This window comes from Pelodiscus sinensis, chromosome 2 (genome assembly GCF_049634645.1).
Source record: "Pelodiscus sinensis isolate JC-2024 chromosome 2, ASM4963464v1, whole genome shotgun sequence".
In the NCBI taxonomy this organism is placed as follows: Eukaryota; Metazoa; Chordata; order Testudines; family Trionychidae; genus Pelodiscus; species Pelodiscus sinensis.
Window position 1 is genome coordinate 71335735 of NC_134712.1, and position 27264 is coordinate 71362998.

The 27264-nt window shown below is 40.2% G+C and overlaps 1 protein-coding gene across 5 annotated transcripts in view; it reads left to right on the top strand.

Annotated features, from left to right (window-relative positions):
* NOL4 (nucleolar protein 4) overlaps positions 1 to 27264 on the top strand; it is a 265203-nt gene that overhangs the window by 224874 nt on the left and 13065 nt on the right. For all 5 annotated transcript variants that reach the window (XM_006115357.4, XM_006115358.4, XM_025180839.2 and 2 more), the window contains 2 exons: positions 3158 to 3271; positions 26172 to 26352. In XM_006115357.4, the coding sequence (XP_006115419.1) occupies positions 3158 to 3271; positions 26172 to 26352 (295 nt within the window). The remainder of the gene's footprint in view (positions 1 to 3157; positions 3272 to 26171; positions 26353 to 27264) is intronic.

Sequence of the window (27264 nt, forward strand, 5' to 3'; positions counted from 1 at the left end):
ACAACTGTTATGTGGTGGACCAAGGCATATGCTATTTTTCAAGGGTCTATCTACAAACCGTCTATTAAGCGCCTCCTTTAGTTTTATCCATCCATGTTTTCTCTCCATCTTAAAATTACTGAAGCATAAATAAAGGAGGATACAGATATTATCACTTGCCTCTCTTCCATGTTCCATATTTTATTTGCCATTTTGAAACAATTTGTCTTACTTGACACCACAGGAATCAAAATAGCCGTTTGAATCCTTTACATTGGTGTATAAAAGTTTAGAGGTCCAATTCCCTGGCATTTTAAAACACTTGTGTAATTCCAATGGATTTTTTTCCTGATTTATACCAGTGTTAAGTTTAATAAGAACCAAGCCCTCAATGTGAGTAGGAGAAAGTTATTATATATGAAACAGCAATACTAAGGCCAGGAAGGTCAGATTAAGGTATGCAACTACAGCTAGGTAAAATATGTAACTGGAATCATTTTAGCTTAAGCTGATCTTGGCACAATCGTCACAGAGGGAGACCGACAGGACCAAACACTCCCATTGGCTTCCCTTACTCCTCGTGACTGTGAGGAGTACTCGTGCTGACTAGAGCTGCCCTCAGTGTTCAGTTTAGCAGGTATTCACTAGACCCACTAACTCAAATGCCAGAAGATCAATCTCCGGATTGGCAAGTGAAGACATGGCCTAAATGTGTCCTACCAGTAACAAAGGGCTTGATGCTGCCCTTGAATTAATCCCAAACTAAGATATTTCTCAATGTGAGTAAAATCAGCAGAATCTGAGCCAAATTTAGCTTCCTATATTAAATGTTTCTGAGATAATTCAGGCTTGCTCTGAATTTTCTTGATAAGTTTGCCCCAGTTTATCCTTTACGCTAGTCCACCAAGAGTCATGCATAACAATCGGGATAAAAGACAGGACATTAATAGCATATCTTGCAAGAAGTAGTTGTTCTCTTTTTATTTTCCCAAGAACATCCCATTTTCTGATTCAAAGATGTATCTCTGACTCTCCGGATTCTAACTACAAGGTTCTATAATCAAATGATAGACTCTTTTGCCACTTTCTAGATCTGTGAAGATCGTTTGACTGCTTGATATTACTAGTGGCCAAAACATTGTTTAACAGATATTTCAGTGAACCTCTTTCCTCTATCAGAACCCAATCCAGAAGTATCTGGATTCATTTTAATATCTGGTTGGACATGTAATTTTATGGCACATTTATTTGCCTATAGGACTCCATATGAAGGTATGTTTGTTTGCACTCTAACTAAAGATTCAACCCGAAGGAATTTGCTAGATGTTTCTTTTTGGTTTCTGGTACTCTGGAAATCAGATTTGCCATTGTGTGACTGTTTCCATATCATCTGGCAGACTTCATACCCAGTGTACCTTTGAGCAGTAGTTCCCAGCCACCAGTCTATGGACCGGTGCCAGGCAAGGAACACATCTATTTGTGTTGTAATAAATTGTTTGTTAGTTTATGATGCCACGATTTAACATCAGACACACAAGTCTCCTCTTAAACTTGATTTTCTTCCTTCACTCAGGAAGACTCATTGTTTATGTTGAAAAACAAGTTCTTGTACTTAATTTTTGGACTAACATGGCAGAACGTAATTCTATTATAGGATAATAACTAATTTGTCTCTTATATACATTTGTTTACACCAGAGAAGCACCGTTGTTTTCAGTGGATTTTACTTCTGATTTACTCTGGTCTAAGAGTTGGGGGGAATTAAATCTATAGTATCTGGAAATAGAAAAGATACGTCTGTTCACTCATTGCATCTTTCTGCAAGGATAGGATATATTCCACCCATTACTGGAGGTACAATATCAGATATTAAATTGATACTACACAGCTAGTGAAAGCTAAGAAATATGATGTGTTCTTTTGGTTAAAAGTAAAGTCTTGTAGTACATTGCTCATAATTTTGCTATGTTGTTTGAAATGTGAAGTCAGGTGTGCCAATTCAGAGAACCTGTTCTGAGTTTGTTTGGGAAATGCCTGAAAATGCTTTAAAATATATGTTTTTGATTATCAGTCATATTTTGTAGTAGATACATATTTATACTGTTGACTAAAATTTGATGAAATTCTATAGAGAATAAATGTCAGGCCATTTACTCAGCAGGAAGGAGAGCTATACAAACTTATGCAAGTTGAGGATCTGCTCCAATATGTTTTAGCCCCCTAAGATGTGCATGCTTCTATAACAATGTGTATGGCATTGTCCTCATTTGACTTATTTTCTTGAAATCTCTGATCTATCTTTGTATGTAGCTTAATTAAGAAAAGATGTTGAGATGTTCATTATGGGATTCATCTTTCAGTGAAATGATTTTTGCATACCATTACACAGAAAGGAATGCAAATAATCTGTGATTGTCCTTATGTAATTGTTATAGCAAGTGTTATGCATTCACAGCCAACTGTAGAGCTAATAAAACTTTAGGATTCACTTGATTTATATGTAACTTAGACCTAAAATATGTAAATGCTGTAAAAACTATTGATGCAAGTTTTTTTCAGAATGTAGTTGGAACTTTGAAGACTACACAGATTGATAGGGGCCTGACATATGTTACTATGTCAAAATACATATAGCTTTAAAAAAATAATTGTAATGACATCAATCATATTGTTGCAAGAAATGTAAATGTTCGTGACATTACATATGGACTGCTCTGAAATGTTCTGACAATCTGTTACATGTGAGTGATGTTTCAACTCTGTTTTTTTTTAACGAGTTTAAAAACACTGCTCATATCTGTCATATGCTGTACAGGATAAAAGCCTTTTCCATTTTCTTAGCAAGAATCAGACAGCCAGAGTGCTGCTGGAACACAGAGAATATGCTGCTGTCTGTTCAAAATGCAGCCTAATGAGCCAGATTAAATACAATGGACAATAGAGCTGTGGGAAAAGAAAGTGCTTTTGATGGATCTGTGCGGATCAACTGCAACTTTAACCTCCAACTAGTTTTCATTTTTCATCTTTACAATTTCCATTTCCCCTTTTTGTTGATATAAATTACATTTCAATGAATGGACACTCTTGCCTATGTGCCAATGCTCCGATAAGGAAACGGCAGGTCTAGTTATTATCCCAGTAATAATTTTTTTGGTCTTTTTTTTTTTCTCTTTCTTAGTCACGACCTATTCCCTCACACCTTACTTCAGCAGTAGCAGAGAGTATCCTGGCTTCAGCCTGTGAGAGTGAAAGCAGAAATGCTGCAAAAAGAATGCGGTTGGATAGACAACAGGTACTGTTATTTGCAGTCTACCACATCCATTTTATAATTAATGGAGTGAGGGTAATTTACATAGGGCATCACACAGAGGGGTAGTACAGCTTACATATACTGTTAGCAAAATTAATTAAATGTCTAAGGATTATTTGTTTTAAATAAATACATGAAAATGCCATTATGTAGGTATTTACAAATGTGTTGAGCATATCTAGTGTTAATGGATGCATAAAGAAATTATTGTAACATGTATGTGTAATAATTGCATACTTTATCTGCTGTAGGAGTCTGCATACATAATATACAGTACATGCATCAAGTTTATATGTATATAAAATTATATATTAATATTTATATATGTGTATTACTTTCCTCTCTGTGTGAATTTATAAATATAATGAAGGGTGAATATACCTAATTATTTTTAGTAGAAAGGTTATTGAGATATTTCCCAGACTCTGTATTGTCACTTTTCTTTTAAATCCGTTTTTTAAAACTCATATCAATATTTATCTTATTTAATTCTGATGTTATTCAGTATCTAGTATAATGTATGTTAGAATTTTAACCGTTTACATTTTATTTGTTGGAAACTTCATGCTTCTTTTTCAGTGTCTGACCTTTTTTTTAAAAAAAAAACTTTTATTTTATCTAATGATATCGTGCAGCAAAAGCTCAAGGATGCCACAATTATATTGAAACTAGATTTAAACTCATGGCTCATAAACTTTTTATTTGTATGCACTTTTCCAACGAGATGGATATTTTGCCCTTATCTACTTCCTGTAGCCTTCCTTCACAGCCTTTCTTGGAATAGTGGGATGTTTAAGATTATTCTTACAATGCTGATAACTGAGAGTCTGGTCGTGTATATTGCTATGTCTTTTTGGCTGATATATTTAGTCTTTTGTGACATTTCAATTAATGTTATGGATATACCTTAAGGTCTACTGGTTACAGGTAAGTAAAAAACAGCTAATATTAAGTCCTGGTTAGTTTACTGGCTGTTCTCATATAGATTTTGAAGTGTTTATGTTCTGTTATTTGCTTTCTGGGAAGCCACAGAACTGCAGAATCTATTTGCTTCGCTCATAGAGACGAGGGAAAGTGTTATATTAACAGCTGTTACTTTGATTGCATTGATAATCTCCAAAGGGAGAGTTTCTTGGCCATTCCTCCATGATCACAAAGATGGTGTCAGGCCAAATCAGGGTGACAAAGAGATTGACAATGAAAAAACCAGAACCCTCAGGATCCTCTCCAGAATCTGAAAGATTGGTTGAAATGGAAGCACCTTAAAATGATAGGTGGAAGCCTGAGTATCAGTGACACATTTTCTGGGTTTGAATAATCCCTTTTTGGTATTATTCAAGTTTTGGTAGCACTTACAGTAACTTCTTTTAATTTGTACTTCCATAATGCATTATCTGGAGCAATGAAAATTCCACATTAATCTTTTCAATTCAAAAGTTCATTATAAGGACTCAAAGCTGCCTGCACAGAATGTATGTTGGAGTCTTGATTCTTTCAGCTTCCCCACTCTTTTTGGCAGTAGGGGTTTGGGGCACTGCAGAGACAATAGTAAGTAATTACAGCAATGTCATAACTATAACATTCCATTCTAAATTTTCACGGTGTGTTTTTGAAATACAGGGTCAAATTCACTTGATAGTCTCTGCCAGAGCTCCCAGCAGTGGAACCTGTGCAGGGATGAGGTTGCAGTGGTGAAAAACAACTCTTTTGACATTTATGCCGGCACAGCACAGAAATTGAGTAGTCCTGGCAGGAAGACTGGTAGCGTATCTGGTGAGCCTACACATATGACACCTCCCTTCATTGTCTCAGGTGATAGGAGCCTTGAATTAAAACTGCTCCACTTGCGCAAAACCCATTGGAGATCAGTATTGATGTCACCACTTATCTTCCAAAGGAAACAAAGGGTATGTCTTTTTGGAGTACCCCAAAATAGCTATTCCGCATCTTCACAGCACACCGGTTGTTTCGGGCTCGCTATTCTGATGTCCCTGTAAACTTCATTCTGAGAGGAGTAAGGGATGTTTTGGAATAGTGCTTTATTTCAAAATTTGGTGCTGTGTAGACAGCACCAAATGATGAAATAAGCTATTTCGAAATATCATTGAAATAAGATACATGGCTCAACTTGCATATCTTATTTTGAGTTACAGTGCAGTGTAGACACATCCAGACTGTCCTGCAAAGCAAGGTATAACACACATCTCTGCTGCCAGCTTTTTAGAATATGGCCTGTAAATTATCTCTCTCTATTATATGAATAACGTATAATATAGGGTTTTGAAAGGAGTCAAATGGAGTAAATCAGTGGAGTTAACCGTATGCTTTTGCAAACCACATTAAGTTAAGTATTCCCTTAGATTCCTAAGAAAATTCTAGCTATAATTACAATATTTAAATCCCAGCTGTGGAGAAAACTTGTAACCGTCTATGCTGAAAACTGCCCAAAGCAGGTATATTGCCGCACAGTGTTCACACAGGTTGTGTAGTTTTTGATAAACCCTTTCAAGTTATACAGTATTCATTTCCCACTGCATGGACCCAGCTCAAGAGTAGATGGGGAGGATGGCAGGTACCCTTCCTTGCTTCTCTCCAAACACTTCAGAGATTCTACTGCTGTTGATGCTACAATGAGGGTATGTCTACACTACCACCCTAGTTCGAATTAGGGTGGTAATGTAGGCAACCGGAGTTGCAAATGAAGCCCAGGATTTGAATTTCCCGGGCTTCATTTGCATCTTGCCGGGCGCGGCCATTTTTAAATGTCCGCTAGTGCGGACTCCGTGCCGCGCGGCTACACGCGGCACGGACTAGGTAGTTCGGACTAGGCTTCCTATTCCGAACTACCGTTACTCCTCATTTCTCTTCAGAATAGGAAGCCTAGTCCAAACTACCTAGTCCGTGTCGCGTGTAGCCGCGCGGCACGGAGTCCGCACTAGCGGACATTTAAAAATGGCGGCACCCGGCAAGATGCAAATGAAGCCCGGGAAATTCAAATCCTGGGCTTCATTTGCAACTCCGGTTGCCTACATTACCACCCTAGTTCGAACTAGGGTGGTAGTGTAGACATACCCTTACAGTGCTGAGCACAAGGACTGGGATTGTGCCTGAGTCTTACACTGGGCATTTGTGGCAGGGACTTCTTAAACTCCGTTCTCTCCAGAACAGACTGTTGGAAACATGTGGTATACAGATCTCAAACAGAGGTTTGAAAATATTTTACCTTCCAAAATTAGTATTTTGAAAGTGATTTGGTAAATAGTGTCAGTTTTAACAACAGTTTTGATGAATAATCAGCCCAGCAACAGTTTATGTCAATTAAAAGATCTAATGCAAAAGTAAAATCAAAGGTAATCCCAAATGGTTTTCAGTTACTTAATTTTTATTTAAAAACAAGCAGAATTGTCGATAGTACCAATTACTTTCATTCCCAGAAATTAAGTGAGAAGGGAACAAATATAAAAGAGAGAGCATTTGATATTATTATATTATCCACATGCAACATTTTCTCCACTAGTGAGAAAAAAACATCCCCAGTAGTGTCTAAAAGGCAACGTAAGGATGCAAGCTGTCTTTGTGTACTCTTTTTTGTGTGACAGTGACAAATATTGCATTTTATAAGCAACTTCCTTGCTGTATTCTGACGAACACAATGATAAATGTGGCTCTGATATAGAAAAGCGCTCAAGCCTGTGTTTAACATGAATCATGAGAGAAGCCATTGGGACTCCTTTTGTGCCTTGCTAGATGGAAGCTCTAAAGCGCTCCATGCAAAAACCCAATTTTCTAAAATAAGGTAGTAAAAACTGGCCCTTAGTGAAGTGGTTATCTATTTTCAACATATGTGATTTATTAAAATCAGGCTCATAATGGGAAACGAGCTTCCACCTTAACGACAGTGAGACCAGCATCATTCCATAATGTTAGAATGTGTAATATTAAAGCATTGTTCATTTGTGGAGTTATTTCCTGCAAGTAACACAAATATGTTTACTAGCCTGGGCTACTATGTTTTGCTGTTTGACTGGGTTAGATGTTACCCAACTGCTCTTTTTACCTGCGTTGTATCTCGATTACCGTGAGGATGGGCTCAAGCGGTTGACCTGAAAACTGAATAAGTGCAGAGGATTTACGTAGAAGATGAATATTACCAGACTTCGGAGTATTCTCATTTCAATTTGTGGTAGCCATCCAGCAGCTAGTGTTTATATTTTGTAACTACATGAATTTATCCCGCCATACACTGATAACTCCCTGAAGAAAAAGGAATTATGGACAAGATGCTGGGATCTAGGTGATCTGCCCAGAGGTCAGGAGGAGTTATGCAAAAGTAGTACTGACTGCACCTTTACACCACTTTGCTCCTGCCTCATCTCTGTTCAGGATCAAACCTGTTGGCTGAGTTCTGGATGGAGTTGCTTTCAACCTACATGTTGAAGGCTTCTCTAATTTATGTTGACTTCAAATGGCCATAAGGGGCTAGAACTGCAGCTGAAAGTCGTCTTTTGAAGCAGGGAGGAAATACGGCATCATCAGAGCCTCTGTGCTTCTGAAGGATCATGTTTACCAATGAGGTGATCTTCCCTGAGTCAGTATTAAGCTGGTTTAAGGGCCATATTGCACCAGCGGTAAAATGCAATGCCAAGTAGTTGCCCTGAGTCATAGGGTCTAGCCATTGTGAAATGGAAAGTTTTGAATGGAATTTAGCACAGACACAATTTGCATGCCTACAGTGCTAATGGTGAGTAGGTTTGTGGCAGTGATAGTGGTTTCTTTTATTGCATGCTTCCTATTAGAGCCGAAGTTAGGAGTAGGTTGATCGCACTGATGGGGAATGAAGAGACATGCAATAAACCATGGAATAAATTATCTCCTCACTAAGCACGTTGGCAGTCTGCAGAGGAGTGGTGATGACTATGGCAGCATGAACATTTGTGTGCACTGCCTCCTCACTGCAGTGGTGCTAGAACAGTTTTTTATCATGGTGATGCTGAAGGCGGGAGCCATGTATTTGGATTGTTATTACTATTTTAAGGCAGGGGATGTGGCAGCAGCTCCAGTTTCAACACTTATGCCTCATGGGGGAATGCCCCAAGAGGTTTCTGAGGGAAGGTGACTGTTGTGGAAGCCTGGGCCACATAGCTGGAGTTCAGCCACAGATATATTAGTGCTTCTGTCTGATCTTAAATCTTAGTAGATTCTGACTCTGCATCATTTTAGCATGGCCAGGGTTGGGCTCATGGCAGAGATATGATGTGGCCTTCACCACACCAACCCACACCTTTAGGAGCAACATTGTATGTGGTTCCCAGTGAGAGGAGAGATCTAGGGATTGGCTGCAGAATCTTTTCCATCCAAAGCAGAGAGGGCTAACCAGATTTCCAGTGGCTGTCAGCAGGGAGCCTCGGATTTCTAATGACCTTCCCAGAATATGTGGATGTTCTCAACTTTCAGAGGAGGGTGAGAGTGGTTCTCTTCTTCATCCCTGGAAGAATGAAAAGGAAAGAGGATTTTTCCCTTCTTCTCTCACTCACTATTTTGCATGAAATAATTCTTCTCCTCAATCTATCTTATAGAAGGAAGGATCCGATGCAAATTACAAATAGGAAAATAAGGAAATAAGAATAATATTGGGAAAAATCATCTGTGGTATTTGGACTCAAATGTTGTATATAACATTACTAGCACATTTATCTGGCGTTGCTCAGATCCTTAAGGAGGTGTTTGGGAATGTAGGGGGTGCAGAAGTCAGAGCAGGCAGTTGGGGGGGTGGGAGCTCAGGGAAGTGGGCTGGAAGTGTGGGAGGTGCAGGAATCTGAGTTGGGGGTGAGGAGGGGTTCAGGACAAGGGGTGGGGGTGCAAGAGTCGGGATGGGTTTGGAAGATGTGGGGGGGGGAGGCTCAGGATGGGGTAGTTGAATGAGTGGTGGATCCTAGGGCTGACTCAAGCAAGTGGAGGCTGCACAGCCTGGGCAGCAGATCTCTGGGGCTGGCCTGGGAAAGGGAGCCACACAGCCTTGGTGGCTCGGGCAGCAGGGGCTGGCTCGGGCAGCAGGGGCCATTCTGCCCTGGTGGGGGCTCTCTAGGGCTGGCCAGGGCACTCAGTGCCTAGTCGGAAGATCCACGGGCCTGGCTTTTTATGTAAATATAAATATTTGGCAAGATCTTCAGCTGGTAGCTACATTGTCTTCAGTGGAGCTACACTGATTTATAACAATCAAGGGTTTGTCCCATTACGCACATAATACCATGTGTGTGAATAATATTCATACCTACCTCTGCGGATAGGAGATCAGATTGTCTCCCCTAAATTCAGCTTCTGAGTATGGCTCATGCAAAGTGACCTTCAAGTCAATGTACCCTGCCATGGGAAGGAGCACCTTAGCCCGGGGGGTCCTTTATAGGGGTGGAACTAACGCGATGCCTTGTACTGAGTTTCCCCCTGTGGCCAGGGTTAGTGTATGAAAGCAGAATGCCCTCATAGCTTTCTTTATGCCAGAAGACAGGTCCAGCACATGGACAGCCCAGGATCAGGGAAGTACAAAGTTGTTTTAAATCCCCCTTCACACCCCATTACTTCCCAAACTACACTGTGTGTGCCTTTGCCACAGCCAAGGATTTAGCCCACTGTATATTCACCCCTTTTAATTTTCAGCCTGATGGTAAAACAGCAAGTGTTCATTATTTCATGAGAAATCATTTTATTTTAGTTTCATTATGACTAAAGACCTATGATTTTTAAATTAGCTGACTCTTCAGAGAGTGCTGAGTTGTGAATATTACAGAATGTGCAAATTAAGAAGTAGGCTTCTATATATTTCTTCTCTTTCAAAAAAATAATTAAAAAATAAATATAAAGGGAACAACTTCCTGTTGATTCTAGAGATTAATTCTGAGTAATAAAAATCAGACTGCGTCCTAACTAGCCACAGCTGATGTCATCATATACTTTCTGCACAGAAACACCATAACAATACCTAGCACGCAAAAGCCAGAAGTCCAAATTAGTTTAGTTTGATTTAATTGAATTATTATTTATTATTGCCTATAAGGCAAATGTGAGATAGTACGATGAAGCTGTCACAATATATGCCTGTCTCTATATGTGTATGGGAGACCATTTTTCCTCCAGTCAAGAAACCAGTTATATTCAGATTTTCTTTAATTCTGATATAGGATCATATAGTTGAAATAGCTGAAAAACAGCTCAGTATTAATGTCTTCTTATCTGTCTCTAGTTTCAGTATTTTTTCAACTTCCAAGGAAGGACCAATTTATCGAAGTGTTAAATCTGGTTCTGATTTAGACACAACATTAAGACAGATTTTCATGTTACATTTCTGAACCCTGTGAAAATAATCACCTTCTGTAATTAAAAAATTGTTTCTGTTAATTATTCAGACTTTTCATTGCCTCTTGAGTATGGCAAATTATAATGCTCTTTATTATAACCATTACACACATTAAAAAAAAATCACCTATCCATCCAAAAGAAACATACAACTTTTCTTTGTGCCACACAGATAACCCACTATGAATGTCCTAGGAGCACTAAAAGATAATATCCTGCACCCAGAAGAGATTATATGTTAGAAGATCCCTAGTTTACACTGTACAGACTAACATAAGTGAAAAATAAATTGGCAAAAATTTGGAGACTGAAAAAACAACCTCTGTACCATCCCCCCCACACACACCCCATTCTAGTTTTTGGCAAAATAGAAGTAAATCTACAGATCTGTATGCTATAGACGATGGTGGACTGGTAAAGAATTTTTCTTCATTTAGTAATTTTAACAGTATTGCTTTTAGCTGCTCGCCGAGTAGAAGTAGATGACTATTAGGTTTCTGACAAAGCAATTATGGCCTGAACGCATATGCTGGGAGCTGACCTGACATTTGCCTCTGGATAGTTGTCATAGCAGCAGCCTGAATAGAGCAGCTTGATATGAATGCATGCTGCCGAGTGGATAAAAGTTCTGCACTAATGCAATACATCTGAATGTTAATAAAAGTGCACGCATAGTGCCATTTAGTTGAAGCCTTTGCTATTGTGTTTCATTCCATTTGTCTAATTCCTAAATGTTCACTTTTAAATCAATTCAGATTTGCAAGGCTATGTTAATGAGCTACCTTCAGCCAATTTGTGGTGCCTTCTCTCTAGGTCACGCCGTGGTAACAAGGGGGTTGATGCTTGGGGAAGACCCTTCAGGTTCAGTTTTGTTAACAAAGGAGATGTCCAGCTGCTATTGCTACAAACCAGGAGCAGACAATACTGCCATTAAGAAAGGAAGAAATTTATCAGTGGACAAATTATAGATAATTGCAAATCCATTTTGGAAGAAACTCATTTATATGGCAATGAGGGAATTGACTATTCCAGGACTATTGTATCAGGTTTTCAGCATGGAGAAGGAATTAAGGCCACTAATCCTTTGGACTTGAGGACTGAGAGTTTGACTCTCAGCAATGCCATGAATGCATGCGTTCTAAACCTTGACAGTGAGAAGTTATCTTCTTCATTACAGTTCAGACTGTAGGAAAAGAGGGTGGAGATATCTAATGTGTGGGCGTGTTGTTTTCTTTCCTGATACATGTGCGGTACAGCTCCTGTGAGTAAGGAAGAAACAAATTGCATGGCTTTTACATGCCTCTTTTAGTCTACTGTTTATATTCTTCATTTCTGAATCAACTGCAGGCCTAGGCATTATAAGTTACAGAAGAAGAGAGCATGCAAAAATACCTCCCAACCAAAGATTAGATTCTGCCTTTAAGGCAATGCTTATAGTAAAGGATAGTATGAGGCTACACTAGCCAGTGTCAGCGTGGGACATGTTCCATCTCAGGAATTTACAATGCCCCGTAGAGCAATTCGGTATGTTTGGAGAACAACATCCCATTATAGGGTACGGCTTTTCCCTACTCCTTCTGTGCTGGCTGCTGTGGAAGGAATAAGGTCCTGCCTCTTCCTGGTTCCCTTTTGAAGCACCAAGTGCCCCTGGAAGAGCAAAGAAAAAAGACACTGCATTTATACCTAGCCTGTATATGACAGCATTTCAAGGAACAGAGTAAGGCTCCTTGAGCAATCAGTGCACTGGTCATCTGCATAAGGACCCAGCAGAATCAGGTGCAAATTGTGTTGCATTTCAGAATGGGAGGTTTGTTGAGGTTTATATATATATATGCACAATATCAAAAAAAGTAATTAGAAAAATCCTTTCGATTTGAGGCAATTAAAAGCAGCCTATTAGAAATGGGACTGCTAACACAAACATAGGCCAGAAGTTTAAAACTTTAGTCTATTCACGTCAATAAAATCTGCAGAATACTTTGCACCTATGAAAAATCAGATTATCTGATAGTAATGTGGCTAAGTACTTAGGTGCCTGAAAAGGGATGCAGGTATGTAATTTCAGGTATATTCCTTGGACAGGTTTGATCATAAATTAAAAAAGCATTTCAGAGAATAATTTGGCATCCTCACAATGAACAGAAGCGTGTATACACACACACACACACACACATTTTAGTTTAGGCATTTTTCCTCTTTCTGCAGCGCCACCCAATGATTATTTCACTTCTTCATTGGAATACAATTTTCTTTTGTGTTTCCAAATTATATGTTCTAACCACTGAGGCACAAAATGTTATGCAGGCACAAGTTAGCTGGGTATGGATTATTGTTGAGAGATCTAATTATGTGCAAGCATCGAGGAAATTTAGCTTCTTACCCACAATGCAATAGCCATATTATCAAGAGGAGAAATAAAAGCAGTCATCATTGTAATTTAAATCCTGCTGCCTTTCAAGTTAATGGCAAAACTCCTAGGGTATGTCTACACTAGAGGATAAGGTCGGATTAAGCTACGCAACATCAGCTATGTTAATTGCGTACCTGAAGTTGAAGTTGAAGTACTTTAACTCGAATTTTGGTGCTGTCCACACTGCAAGATGTCAAAGGGAGAACACTCTCCCTTCGACTTCCCTTACTCTTTGTAGAAGCAGGACTACCAGCATCAACCGGAATGCCCTTCTCATTTTGAATTAGCTGTCTTCCCTAGATCGGCTAATTTGAACACTGGAAGATCGACAGAGGCAGTTTCGATCTTTCTCTGTAGTGTAGACGTACCCTATGTGAGTTGCAAAGCTTCCCTTAAATTCTCTTTCATTTAGTCTTCATAATCTGTAAATCAATACATGAGTCTGTTCCTGAAGACAGGCAGTAAGCACTGAATGCATCCCAAAAAGTGCTTGCTCACTTTTAATTTTCGATCTTCCCTGTAGTATAAACATACCCCTAGTTATTAATAGGTTCAGTTAGAATGGATGTTGAATATTGCAGACCAAAATTCTCACTTCAAATTAGCTGTCTTAACTAGACCACTAATTCTAACCCTGGAAGATGGACAGTAGCAGCTTCAATCTTTCTCTGTAGTGTAAACGTACCCTATGTGAGTTGCAAAGCTTCCCTTAAATTCTCTTTTATTTAGTCTTTATAATCTGTAAATCAGTACATGAGTCTGTTCCTGGAGACAGGCAGTAAGCACCAAATGCATCCCAAAACGTGCTTGCTCACTTTTAATTTTCTTCCCTGTCAGGAGAAGTAGGTTGGTAAAGACAGCTGTCAATCCCTCGGTTCCAGAATTCACCCATGAAAGGAAACAATCTAAATAAACTGTTCAATACTCAAACGCCTTCAAGTCTTATTTTTCTTCCAAAGAAAGAACTCTCTGGTCTAACAAATATACCTTTTTATTTAGTGAAACAAAAAAAGTTCAACCAGTATCAGTCTCACTCTTCATGTCAAAACTTTCATCTCCTGGTTCTAAATAAAGAAGAATTTCATTCAGAATCTGATTTTAATAGTGTAATCTGCGTATTCCAACACATGTAGCCTGCAGGTTGGAAATAGTGTCTGATTAGAAGAAAGCAGCAGGCCCAATAGAACAGGATAAAGCTTGAGAAAATGCCACATGTAATGTTCTCCCACAGTTTTTCAACAAATGTCTTTTGTTTATCAATCCCCAGATCTAGTAGGTGTAGTGCAAGCTGTTTGGTGTCAACAAAAGTGCTATCAGTGGTGGGAGTGATATGGGTTGCAGTTCTCTCAGTGCAGAGACCTGCAGGAAGAGGTTTAATTGTGGTGACCCTGATAATATCGCAAGCATAAAAAAATTGACACAAGCAGCATTCCAAGAGTCCCACACGCTTCCCCCAAAAACATCCCTAATGAAACTGACGCCACTGAATTTTTTCTTTTCCAGCTCTGGTACTGCCATAGCACTGCTGGCTTCCATGGAGCTATGCTGATCTATAGCTGCTGAACATCTAGCTCATCATGTTCCCTTCAAAACATATAGATATTTGATCACTAGGATGAGATATTTTAATCTAACACCAGTACTTTTCTTTCTGTTCTTCAAAAGTGCATGTGCCATGCTCAAAGAGCGAAGTGCTGTATAGCAAAGCCTGTAGTGAATGAGAACAGTAAACTGGGACAGGAGGAATTTCTCCTGCTTTGCAGCATCCTAGTTCATCAGTCAATGTTATCTTGTTGTTATCATGCACAAGTATCAGAAGGTACATTGATTCATTTGACCCATCACCTGAAGGCAAAACTGTTCACGGGTTGAGAAAAGATGGCATCATTTCCATGGGTTTCAGTTTGATTTTGTTTTGAAGAAAGGCTGCTATGTTTCATTCAATGACTGTATTTTTGGGGCTAGCCTGCTGGTATCATAATAAACTTGCTCCTATATTTCCAAGCAAATCATCTTGGGCTCTGAGCTCTGTGGAGACAGCAGAGGGGAAGGAATATTTCAAGTCCCCTCCAACTGCTCCCCTCTGGCAGTCTGGAAGAGTATGTGCATGTCCCTGGATAAAAATGCACGTAGCCTTCCTTTGCATGAAGAATGTTGGTCACAATGTGAAGTGAAAATGGCAGAAACATAGGAGGACCCGGAAGGACCCTCCCACCAAACCAGGACTCCCTGTGTTGTTGTGTTGCCTCTGGGTCTGCCCATAAAGGGGACGGTGACTCAGAGTCACACTCTGCCTCCCTATCTCATCACTGCTCTTAGGGGGAGGTTTCCTGCAGGAGGCCTGTATCCAGAGCATCATACTCTCCCTCCCCCCGATGCTTAGCCATACTAACTAGCCCATCTGGGATGGAGCCAAGGCTCCACTTGCTGCCTGCCACATTCTGCCCATCTGTGCAGCAGGGAGAAAGCAGCTGTGGACACTGCTCTCCTCCTAGCACTGCAACCTTTCAGCTGCTGTCTTAGTTTGAATGCATGAGTTTCTTCACATTGAATATTGAAGCAGGGATCACAGTAGGTACATTACTAAAGGGCTGTGCCCATTTTAATCACTCCACAAAAACCCTAAGAGGCTTTAGCCTGAATCCAAAGACCTCCGAGTCAGTGATTCATTCCAAACATGCAAACCAGATGGAATTCTAGCTCCTTCTTGACTGAAGATTCTTAATTAGAAAATAACAATCTGTGGGCCCCTCATTTAAAATGACATCAGGGAGACATTGTTTTTCATTCTGCTCAATGTGCCATGCTGGAACACCTGCTGGAAGCCATTTGCAATGGCTGCCAAAGACATCAGTGCTGAAACCATTAATTAGTTAAGTTATCCACTTCATCCACTTGTTCAAAACTTTAAGGCAAGTGCAGACTTCAGTCATGTTCCTGTGCATAGTCTCCCTTTTTATTTTTGGATAACACAACCCCCCCCCCCAAATTTTTCAAGGGTGGTTGTCTCAGATCAACACTAAAATTGAAGGGGATGTAGCATTAAGTGGATTAACTTGCAAAGCACCTGCCCTCATTGTACCTGGCTCAAGCATCTGTCTTTGGTCTTTCCCTTTGTGAGTACTAAATTCAGTCACGCATTTTAAATTTAAAGATTTTTGTATCTCTTTGTTCATTGGTAGAAAAAGATCAAGCCATGGGCAAAGTAAATATACTAACCCACTTTCTAGAGGCTCACTAAAGATTGGCAGATTTTTCCCAGACACTATAGATACTGAGAGACTTCTCATTTTTTATTTGAAGGCATAGAAGTCCTGCCCTTTAAAACAAGAAAATGTCTCTTTCTCTAGTAACTTGCTCCTGGAGTAGTCTACACACTGACCTCTAGAGTTGATTTCTGAAGCTGAAATGTCAAAAGAGGATAATATGTTGTTCTCCAGCTATCAGAGTTGATAAAGAACTTCATTAAAACTGTTGTAGGCATGAAAAATGATTCATCAACAGTTGCTGCTATGATCATTTCGATTTGCTGACCAGTGCTTCTTTTGAAAGCTTTTTCACTCTGCAGGCAAATTAGGAATGACCAAAGAACAAGACTGAAACACTGCAATGTGGAAACATTCATATATTATTTATTATTATCTTAGCCTTTGCAATCTAGTGCTGTAGTTCTATCAGAAATGCAGAAGAATTGAGGTCCATTTTCTTCTCTCCTGCACATTATACATGTTTATTTTGACCTTCTTTTCCATTGCAATCCTGTGCATTCATATCTTCTGAAAGGTTAGCATCTATCGTTTGGTGGTGGATGGTGACAAGGATGATCATCGCAGTTTTAGTATCCATATCCTTAATGCAGAAGGAATTTGCTGTTCTTCTAAACTGAAACTTTGATGCAAAGCATTCTGATCTTTGTTCCATAGGCTGTATCATGAAGACTCTTCATGTAAAATTATGTTAGCTATTTTTGTCCTTAAAATATCAGCAGCCTGGGGACTAGAGCTGGCCATAGGCTGGGGGCTGCTGAGGTTGTGTGTGGGAGAGTGCCCAGGGAATGGGGCTGGCTGCAGGAGCCATGGTAAAGGCCATGGAGGGTGGTGGCTGAGGGATACCCAGAAGTCCCCTTTAGAATCTCTGTCTACCTATTCATCTTCCTCTAATTAAACCTCCCTTTCCACAAGCACCATCATTCAAGCTTAAATAAAAAACTATTTTGTAGTCATTTTTTTCTGTTTTAATTACTACTATTGTAAAAGTATAGTTCTCTATGATTTTTATTACAAATATTCAGTATTTCAGCTACAATATGGATTAAATAAGAATTTGTGGGCTAGCCTAATCACCATTTATACAATTGTTTCTCTGGGAAAATGTGTTGCAAGTTTCAAACAACTGACATACAAATGAACTTTCAGAACACAACTCTTTCATAAGTTGGGGATTTCTTGTATCATGTAATATCCATGCCAGAAAAGTCAAAGCTCAGTATATATGCTGTCCATATAGTCATGGTCAAGTTTAAAGGGTAAGTTTGGTTGAGACAGGAACCTGAAAGTTTGAATATTTGTCCTGGGTGGGCTATTCAAATTTCTGCAAAATGGGGCTGTAAATCTCACAAGAATAAGTGTTTCTAATAAGATTTTTATTATGTCACACTTATGTTCAGGAAGGATATACTACAATTACAGCTTTTGTTCTTACACTTTGGTGCTTCTAGTCCTGACAGAGGCATGTAAAAGTGAGGAAAAAAATAAAAATAAAGGTATCAAAATATTTCCAAACAACAATAATGTTTGGTTTGAGTTTTTAGAAATAATCAAGTTGGTTTTTGAAGCCTTCACTCATTCATTGCATGAAGGAAGGGGACACATGGTGTCCTTCTGTTGGCCTGTGGTAAGACAGTTCTCAGCCTTAGCATCTGGCTTTTTGGCAGTAACTATGTCCATTGGGTTTGTAGCACCATCAACTTTCCAGTAAAGCAGTCTTTGCATCTCTGAACAATAGCCACTCTTTTCCAAGTAATGTTTAGCCTTCATCACTAGACCTTTCTAGAGAATGTTAGATGTGTCATGAGCTTTCAATGGAGTGACAATTGGAAAGTGTCCTCATGTCCTAGCTAAAGAAAGGGAGAACCGCTTGGTATACAAATCTTTCTTGGTTGGTTATCAGAGAATCAGATATGCATTCTCCAATCAGATATGCATGCTCCATAAGATATGCATGCCCCAGTCCCTATGCATGCTCCATTCCTGGTGCGCATGCTCCCCACACACCCTGGATCAGAGACTTCCATTTCCAGTGCTCATTCAGCCCATGCTTGTGCCATTGACATCCTCGTGTCCCGTATGGGAGGTTATATTAATCTGAGAAGGAAAGCCTCAACTGTCTCAGCCTGACATCTGATTCTTGTCTACTGTGGTAGTTTTTGAGCATCTTGTTAGTTTGTTTAGTATTTCGGGGGGGGGGGGAGGAAGTGTTAAAGCTTTTTTTGGTTTTTTTTTTTTTTTTTGTTATAAAGATTCCCACCAGGAAATATTCACCCAGTTCACCAGGATTCCAAGTGGCTTCTCATGTAAAGAAGCCATCCCAGTCAGAGATGAATATTCAAAGTGTGTTCCTGGCCTGAGCTGATCACAAGTGCTGCAGAAGTGCAACTTCTGCCATTTCCTGAAATGTAGGACTTGGAAGAACCAGGAGTTGAAAGAGACTTGCAAAGTTATTTAGGGGGGTTGTGCTATTGCCACTTCTACTTGTGCGCTGCCCTCAGAGCTGGGTGGCCAGAGAACAGAGGCTAGTGGCCAGGCACTCAGCTCTGAAGGTGATGCCCCATTAGCAGCAGTGTAGACGTAAGGGTGGCATTGCCATGATATGATACTGCCACCACTATTTCTGCACTGTTTCCTGCAAAATTGGGTAGCTGGAGAGTGGCAGCTTCTGACTGAAGGCCCAGCTCTTCAGGCAGTAGCACAGAAGTAAGGGTGGCCAGGAGCAGCCCGAGGCGGGCTGCGGCAGCTGGCGCCCCAGGCAGAACGCGCAATCAGCGTCCCTGCCTGCACGGCTGTCAATGAGCCATCAATGGGGTGGAGTCACCGTCGGGTGCCCCGGGCACTCCATGACGTCATCATTGGGCACCATTGAAGGCGGTACCCTAGGTGATGGCCGAGTCGGCCTATAGCCATGGGCCGCCCGAGTGTGGCAATACTATACCTTGCCACTCTTATTTCTGGGCTACGGCTGGAGTGCTGCCTTCAGAGCTGGGCTCCTAGCCAGCAGCCACTGCTCTCCAACTGCCCAGCTCTGAAGACAGTGCCACCACCAGCAGGAGCACAGAAGTATGGGTAGAAAGTCCCACAGGTGGTAACAAATGATTGTCCAAAGGAGCCTTTCTGAGTATGTAGCAATCTATGTACTCAAGTACAAATCCTCAATTCGTGTAAATCATATTTCCACTGATGTTAGTGGAACTCAGTCTAACTTATCCGAGCTGAGGATCTGCTTTCCCCCCACTCTTAAGAATTGTAATTTTAAAAGAATATACAAAAAATAATACTTTAAATTTACATAGGACACACAGTCCACACGAGGCCTATACTTGAATCCTATGTTGAACATCACTCTATATGCATTGTGTGTCTCTATATATTTGGTTCAGGCCTGTCAGCGTGTACATGCATCTTTGTCTTGTTTAGTGGATTATGATCCCAGAACAAAAATTGTTAATGGGATTTAATGAAGTGGGGACCAAAACTGGAGCCAAACAAAATCACATCTGTGCCCTCTTCAAAAATAAAATTTCCATCATTGCTGATCACACTGAGTCAACCACTTTATTCAAATTAAAATAATAAATATGATATGCCAGAGTTTTATTCTCTTGTCTTTGCTTTCAGGTTTATTGTTCATAAAATTCAAACCCAAGAGAAGTAATCCGAGGAAAAGTACAGCATTGTGTTATGACAACACATAATATAGACAGAGCTATTAGCAATGCCTATTATTGAAGGTGCCTTGATGTCCCATTGGAAAGGCCTGTTTTTTATAGTTATAAGTTTTCTATATTTCAATCATTTGGGCTGAATATTTCTGTAGTTAATTTTTAATTTTATCTTGAATGATTCAGCTGTTTTGAAGAATAAGGCTAAGGAAAATACATTGTCTTGCCAGTGTTAAAAAATTCTGATGACCTTTTCTTTGAAAAGCTCTAGCATTTTCATGCTTCAGATTTGGCAAGGGGTGATGTATGCATTGGAGGTGAGCTTTCTGTTGTCCCCATGAAAATCCACCCAGATTTGGCCAATTTGTAAACTTTGAAAAAAAGGCAGTTCCCGTGTGCTGAGGAAAGACTTAGATTTTAGCGTATAAACTTCCCAAAAACTCAACTTGCACTGGGCATGCTCCAGCTGTGGCTTAGCAATACGTCAGCTATAATTGCAGCTCTGGGCATCTGGGCCATGCAGCACACAGAGTCAAGTCTAAGCATTGGAACTGAGAGGAGGGAGCCATCTCTCCTATGCTCTTGGTGACTTCACTGCCACCCCCTCCACTGATGCTAAGCTGGATGGATCCAAAAGCTGACTGATTCTAATGCAGAGTGGGGAAAGTGGGACTGGAGAAGGGTGGGGTAGTGAATTGTGACAAGAAGCCGGGGTGGGGGGGAAGCGGGGGGACCTGGCTCAGAGTTGAGATTTAAACTGGAAGCTGGCAGTGAGAGAGAGAGAAAAACTGAGACTGAGAATTGGGATGGGAGGAGACTGGGACTGAAAACCAATAAGGTAGCAAGAGAAGGAGATGATGGGAGAGGGGTAAACAGCTATGATGCATTGGGATGCTGGGGTAAAATTGGGACCAGTTGCTCAGAGACGTGGAGCTTAGGGAAGGTGGGGGTACTGTGTCCCCTGACCTACTAGGGTTCCTAGAAAATGGTGGGCCTAAGTCTGCCCATAGCTAAAGGCCCTCCCCCTTTCCTGAAGGGAAAGAGACAGGGAACCAAGGCCACAAGCAAATACAAAAGAAAACAGAGATGAGAGAGAATGTCAGACATTAAAAATCAGGGAACTGGAAGGGATCACCAACCACAAGACCCATGACCTGCCCACTGGTCCTCAAAACCATCTAAGAAATCAGTGGACACTACCTAAAAGAAGTCTGCTTAGAGGGCGTGTCTTCACTTACCCCGAGATTGATGGCTCAGAGATCAATCTCCTGGGGTTTGATTTAGTGGGTCTAGTAAGGAGAGATGGTTGGTCAGGACCAGGAGAAGGCTGACAGGGAGGTTTTGTGACAGATGGGGTGTGCGGAAAGGGAAGGTGTGTAGCAAGTGAGGCAGAGGATTGCAGGAAGAGAGAGGATGGTTTCCTTGTTATGGTGTTGCATGCTGCCTTGGAAAACTGGATTCTGCATGCTGCCTTTCCCACTGAGTCCCAGTGTGATGTTAGACAAGTTACCTAAACTAAACCTTTCACAGGTGGTCACTAAAGGGCACATCTACACAATAGGGCTAAACTTGAAATAAGGTGCACAAGTTGAGCTATGCTAATTGCGTAGCTTAAGTCGAAATGGCTTATTTTGACTTTTAGAGCTGTCTACACAGCAGTTATTTCGAAACAGAGCACTCTTCCCCAGACTTCCCTTACTCCTCGTGAAATGCAGTTTACAGGAGTCAGAGTAAGCCCATTATTTCCAATTTATTTCAAAATAACAGGCTTGCTGTGTAGATGCGCACTACGTTATTTCTGAATATCTGACAATATTCCACAATAACGCTGCTGTGTAGCCATAGCCTAACTGTGTATTCCTTATCTCCTTGCTGTCTGACTTGAGCTCATGGGGTTTGGAGGGGAAAAAAGTGCTGAGCACAGACAAAGTCAATGAGAGCTCTGCCTTGATAATAGAACATGCCCTATAATGGAGAGTATTCTGTAAAAATAAAACCGTAAGTGTCTCAAACAGGACACCTAAATTTATTGGATACTTTTGACCTTTAATTTCTCTGTGTTTCAGCTCCTCATCTATACAACAGAGATAATAGCCTCTCATCTCACAGGACAGTTGTGAAACTAAATTCTTCACTAATATTTGTGTAGCCTTCAGATACTCTAGGCCATAGACTAGCCCCTGAGAAAATTAATAATTCTATCTTCAGAGCAGAGTTTGAATATTGTCCAATAAACAATGCAAAGGGACGCACACTGAACAATGGGGAGAAAACAACATATTGAATAGCTGCTCATTGACCAAACAGCACCTATTCTGTGAACTGAAAGAAGCAGGAATCCTTTGGGAAAACAGTTTGTGATCATGTAATTGTAGACTGTATTACAGTATAATGTATATGCACAAGGGAGCTGGGGTTGCACACCTTCCTAACAAGAATGTTGTGAAAATCAATTAGACAAATATTGTGAATTATTTTTATTGTAATTCAAAATTCAGGGAAATGTATTGATATTTTGCAAATGGTAAAAATAAAATGATACATGGAAAGGCTAAACAAGTTAATACACAGGAAAGCTTGTGTGCCTTTTTTTTAGTCTAAACAATTTGTTTTCTACAGCTCAAAGAAACAATGAGACCATATGCAAATGTACGATCTGCAGCATGGCTTTCTGTTTGAACACTAATCTGCGTTTAGATACCTAAAACCTCAAAGTGGTGTTTTTTTTTAAAAGTGTTTGTTGGCAAGAACAACAAGCTATCCACAAATAAAGGTTTAACATAATCAAATAGAAAGTATCAAACAATATAAGATAGAAATTATATTTTCTTTTTTCTCTTTTTCCAATTGACTGGAAAAAAGATTCTCTTTCACCCTATGGCAGTTAAAAAACCTAGAAGTCTAGAAATGATACATTAAGTAGACTACTAGGCAATTAATCATATACAAGTAGCAAATGAAACACATTTTTTACATCTCCATTTTCCTTTTGTATTAGCATTTATAGATTTTGATGGGAAAATTTTACAAACATGTCATAAGCCAGCATCATGTTTTGAGTGTGTGGAGGGAACAGATATGTAAGAGGATATAAAGATTATTGGAAAACACAGACTAACTGGTGTTAATTTAACCCCTTAAGAAATATTAGTCATGTGCTAATCCATTGAGCAATGTGTGGATAAATGGCTGAATGAGGAAAGCTGTACGAGGATAGAAAGGATAAAATCTCCTCCTGTATTATGACAGACTATGGGACGTGCATTTCATGCTATGTGCATGTAGCTATTGTACAACCACAATTACAACAAATGAACTGTAGTAGCAGCCACACCTCTTGCATGCTCCCTATATACATGATTTTAGTTAGGAGAAGTTGAAAGCCAAAGATCAATGGATCAATCTGTCTTCCTATTTTAGGGTTTTATACTGTTGCCTATCACTGTAGTGTCTGAACATCTTTCACAGAGAATCAGTAGCAACTGCGAAGTCCCTAGAGGACTTTAAAGATTCTCTGTCTCATCTCCCTTGTTGGGGTCAAAACTAAGTTTTGGGTTAGGAATGTTAAGAAGTATTTTAATAAATCATTAATTTCCTGTTGTTTTTAGGTGTTGTAGACCTGAGTGGAGTGTCAGTGTATCCACAAAGATAAATCTACATATTTCTTTTCTCTGGTCTATGGAACAAGCTGCAGTGGAGCAATGCTCTGAGTTCATCTGTACTGCAGCAGGGAACATGCTTCTCTTGTACTAGCTCTTCCTGTCTTGTACTAGCCCTGGCTGAGCTAATGTACTAAAAATATTACAAGCCCACCCAGACTGTAACCTGCCATCTATGCTACTCCTGAGCACACAGCCATGGTTAGTGCCTTGCTCAAGCAGAGCCAGTGCTGGAGGCAGGATGGAGGTAGCACACAGAACCTCCATGGCCATTCTCTTGCCTAGTAGTGGCAGGAACATGTGCCACTTCTGGGAAACCAAGTTGGAAGCTTGCTGGCCCTGCATCAACTGGACAATAAACTGACCTTTCCAATATCAGAAATGCCAGTTTATAGAGCTTTCTGGCTGGAGAAGTGCTGGATAAAACAGCTTTTATCATAAGTGGTTGATATGTTTTATAAGCATGTTATAGATGTATGTACTGTGTGTTGTAGATGGTTATGTCCCACTTTTTGACGTGTCAGACTCTATAATAAACAATTGACTACTCATCTATTAAAATATCTATTATCTATTTATTAAGCTTTTCTAATCCTTTTATAAACGTGTTCTTAATGTAAAGTGTGATCCATGTCAGCATTTTAATGTGACCATCATGATTTCTGGGCACAGCATGAAAAACAACCATGCTTGGTAGTTCTTATTGGCAGTCTCAGTGAAAAAGCTAAAGTTGGAATGCATTTAAAGATTGGAGCACTCTCAAAAATTAAGAGAATCGTGCCAATTTTTATGCCAGCTGAAAATCTGGCCAGTAAATCGAAAACAGTGTTTATGCTGTACTTTGTTTTATGCTGTACTTGTTCTGTGGCTAATGTAGCTTCCAATTCTGTCAATCCATAAATTTAAATACATTTTTATAACAATTAAAAGGTGCTGGTAATGTCAAGTGTCATTCAGACAATGGTGATAGAAATGGCTTCAATGCCGAATGAGATTTATCAATTTACAGGATTAACTCAATTTTCTTGTTTCCCTTTACAGTGTGTTCAACAGATATAATTTTAAAAAGAGAGACTACTTTCTATTGTTTTAAAAAACACACACATTTTGGATTTAGTTGTTCAAGAAGACAGAAATATGAGCTGTTTTAATATCATATATATAGTAGCCCAGTGTCTGTGAGTCTGTAACGCCGAAATGCTGACTGTTCCCTCTGGGCGGCGCTGTTGCCTGAAATGCTGGCTGTTCCCTCTGGGTGGCGCTGTTGCTGAAATGCTGGCTGTTCCCTCTGGGAGGCCCGTGCTGCATAGGGAGTACGGGGCCCAAACAGCCACTTGCTCCCCTGCGGTGGCTCGGCTGAGCGGCACAGAAGTCAGCCGAGAGCCACAGCGGGAGGTGAAGGGGGGCGGGGTGGTGACAGTGGCTCCAGGCCCTGTCCTCTGGCCGTGAAAGTCACTTCCCCTTCGCTTCCCACTGTGGCGCTCAGCTGACTTCTGCGCTGCTCAGCCGGGCCGCCGCGTGGGAGCAAGTGGCGCAAGCAACTGTTTGGGCTCTGCGCCCCCCATGCAGCACGGGGAGTGCATAGCCCAAACAGCCATTGGGGCGCCGTGGTCCCCCAAGTGAGAGGCAGGAGGGGGAGGAGAAGAGAAAGAGAGAGACTGAGATAGAGGCAGGAGGTAGAGGAAAGCTGAGGGGGGGGGGGGAGGCAGTAGGAGGAGGAGGAGAGAGAGAGAGAGAGAGAGAGAGAGACGGAGCGAGAGACCAGAGGCTCAGGAGAGAAGACCGACGTGGAGGGGAGACCTGAAAATCCCGTTTTATGATGGGCTAATTGGCTAGTAATTTTATATTAATTGATAGCTTTGTTCTGTCTTGGCATTTTTTGCTTAAATAATATGCCAAAAACCTTTTATCTGATAGCATACACTTCTATTCCTCCATTTAAAAATATACATGCATGCCTGTGTAAAATAAGTTACAACCAACATCTGCTTTCATAAACATCCAAAGACTGGTGCAAAAGTAGGAGAATTATGGTTATAAAATTTCAATATGTGGCAATGTGAGTAATACTCTGACCACTGCTCCTTTCAGCTGTGTTCCCAATATTGCTGGGGGAAGAGCTACATGCCTTTAGTAATGAGTAAGCAGAGGTTCTTGGAAAATAGTATCCTTTTGTTTTGTTTAGTTTAATTAGAGTTGAGTTTTTCAGGAGATTGCATATTCTTCCAGGCAGGGACTGTGACTTCCTCTGTGTTTGCATCATGCCCTGCATATTGTGGATTGCTAGCAAAATGCAAATAAATAATTAACAGTAGCAGCTGTAGGAAATCTGTGTTTGTGATTATTCTCATGATTTCTTTTCCATTGATAAACTGTCAGTTGAAAACATTTACGTGCTCATTTCTTATTTATTACGCTGTTGTGAAAGCAACACTTGGGGAGCTTTAAGTTACAATCAAATATCCCCTCTCGTTCAAGGTGAAGTATAACAATAATTTGATACCTTATAACGAAACAATGTTTTTGCAGGATGAAGCTGCTCCAGCTGACAAACAATATAAACAAGAGCCAGCCCAGGTCACTTACTCAACATCAGCTGTTTCCAGCACGCAGGAGGTGTTGTACATCAATGGAAATGGGACCTACAGTTACCATAGCTACAGAGGGTTAGGAAGTGGGCTGCTAAATCTCAGTGATGCTTCTAGCAGTGGTGAGTTTCCTTCTCAATGTATTTGTATGTGTATTTGTGGAAGCATTTCCCTTTCACAATACTGAAAACTAATCTAAAGGGTGCTGTATCTGTAGGATTGTGTCGGTTATATGACTAGGAGGCGCCCAGTCGTGCTAACTGCTGGGCATATTGCTTACTATTGTGTGTAATCCTCTTATGGTTTAGATGGACTATTTGCAACAAAGCCACATAAAGTCCTATGTGCTTAATAAAGCTGAATAACAGTAACAATCAAACAGGAATTGTATCATTTGTTTGGAATAGTAAAAATGATTGATTTCCTATGGATATAGACTACAGGAGATTATTTGCCCCTTGTGGTAAGAAGAATATTCTCTTATCTGTCAGTCAAAAGTGTTTGCATTGAAAGTTTATGGGTCTCTGGTATCCAAGAGGAGGATTTACAGAATGTCTCAGAGGACAGGGATTACTGGTCTTTTGTCCTTTGTGATACTTCTCTGATTGAAGACAAAGTGGTACCTCAGGTGCAAAAAGTAAATCAGTACATCTAGTTTCCCAAGAAATTGTGCAGTTTCATCCTCAGTTTTCTCTATGCTAATTAGTTTTCTTGGACGGTTTTCATACTGATACCAGCATTATCAAGGTTACAACAGGGAGCCTGAATGGAAACCATGGGACCAGAAGAAAGACCTAAAGGCAAATATTTCTCTGTCTCTAAAGCTGGAGAGTGACAAACTGCGTTTTTGAAAGTCTTTAAAGAGGCAATATTTTAACTTTCAAAACTCTTTTTACTCAAAGCTAGACAATTACAGTTGAAATTGTTTCCAGAGGCACAGAAGACATATTTAAGATATGAAAATGATCTCTGAGAAAACATTTTCATGAAAATCAGACATCTGAAAACAGGTTTTTTGAGAAAACACTGTTCAC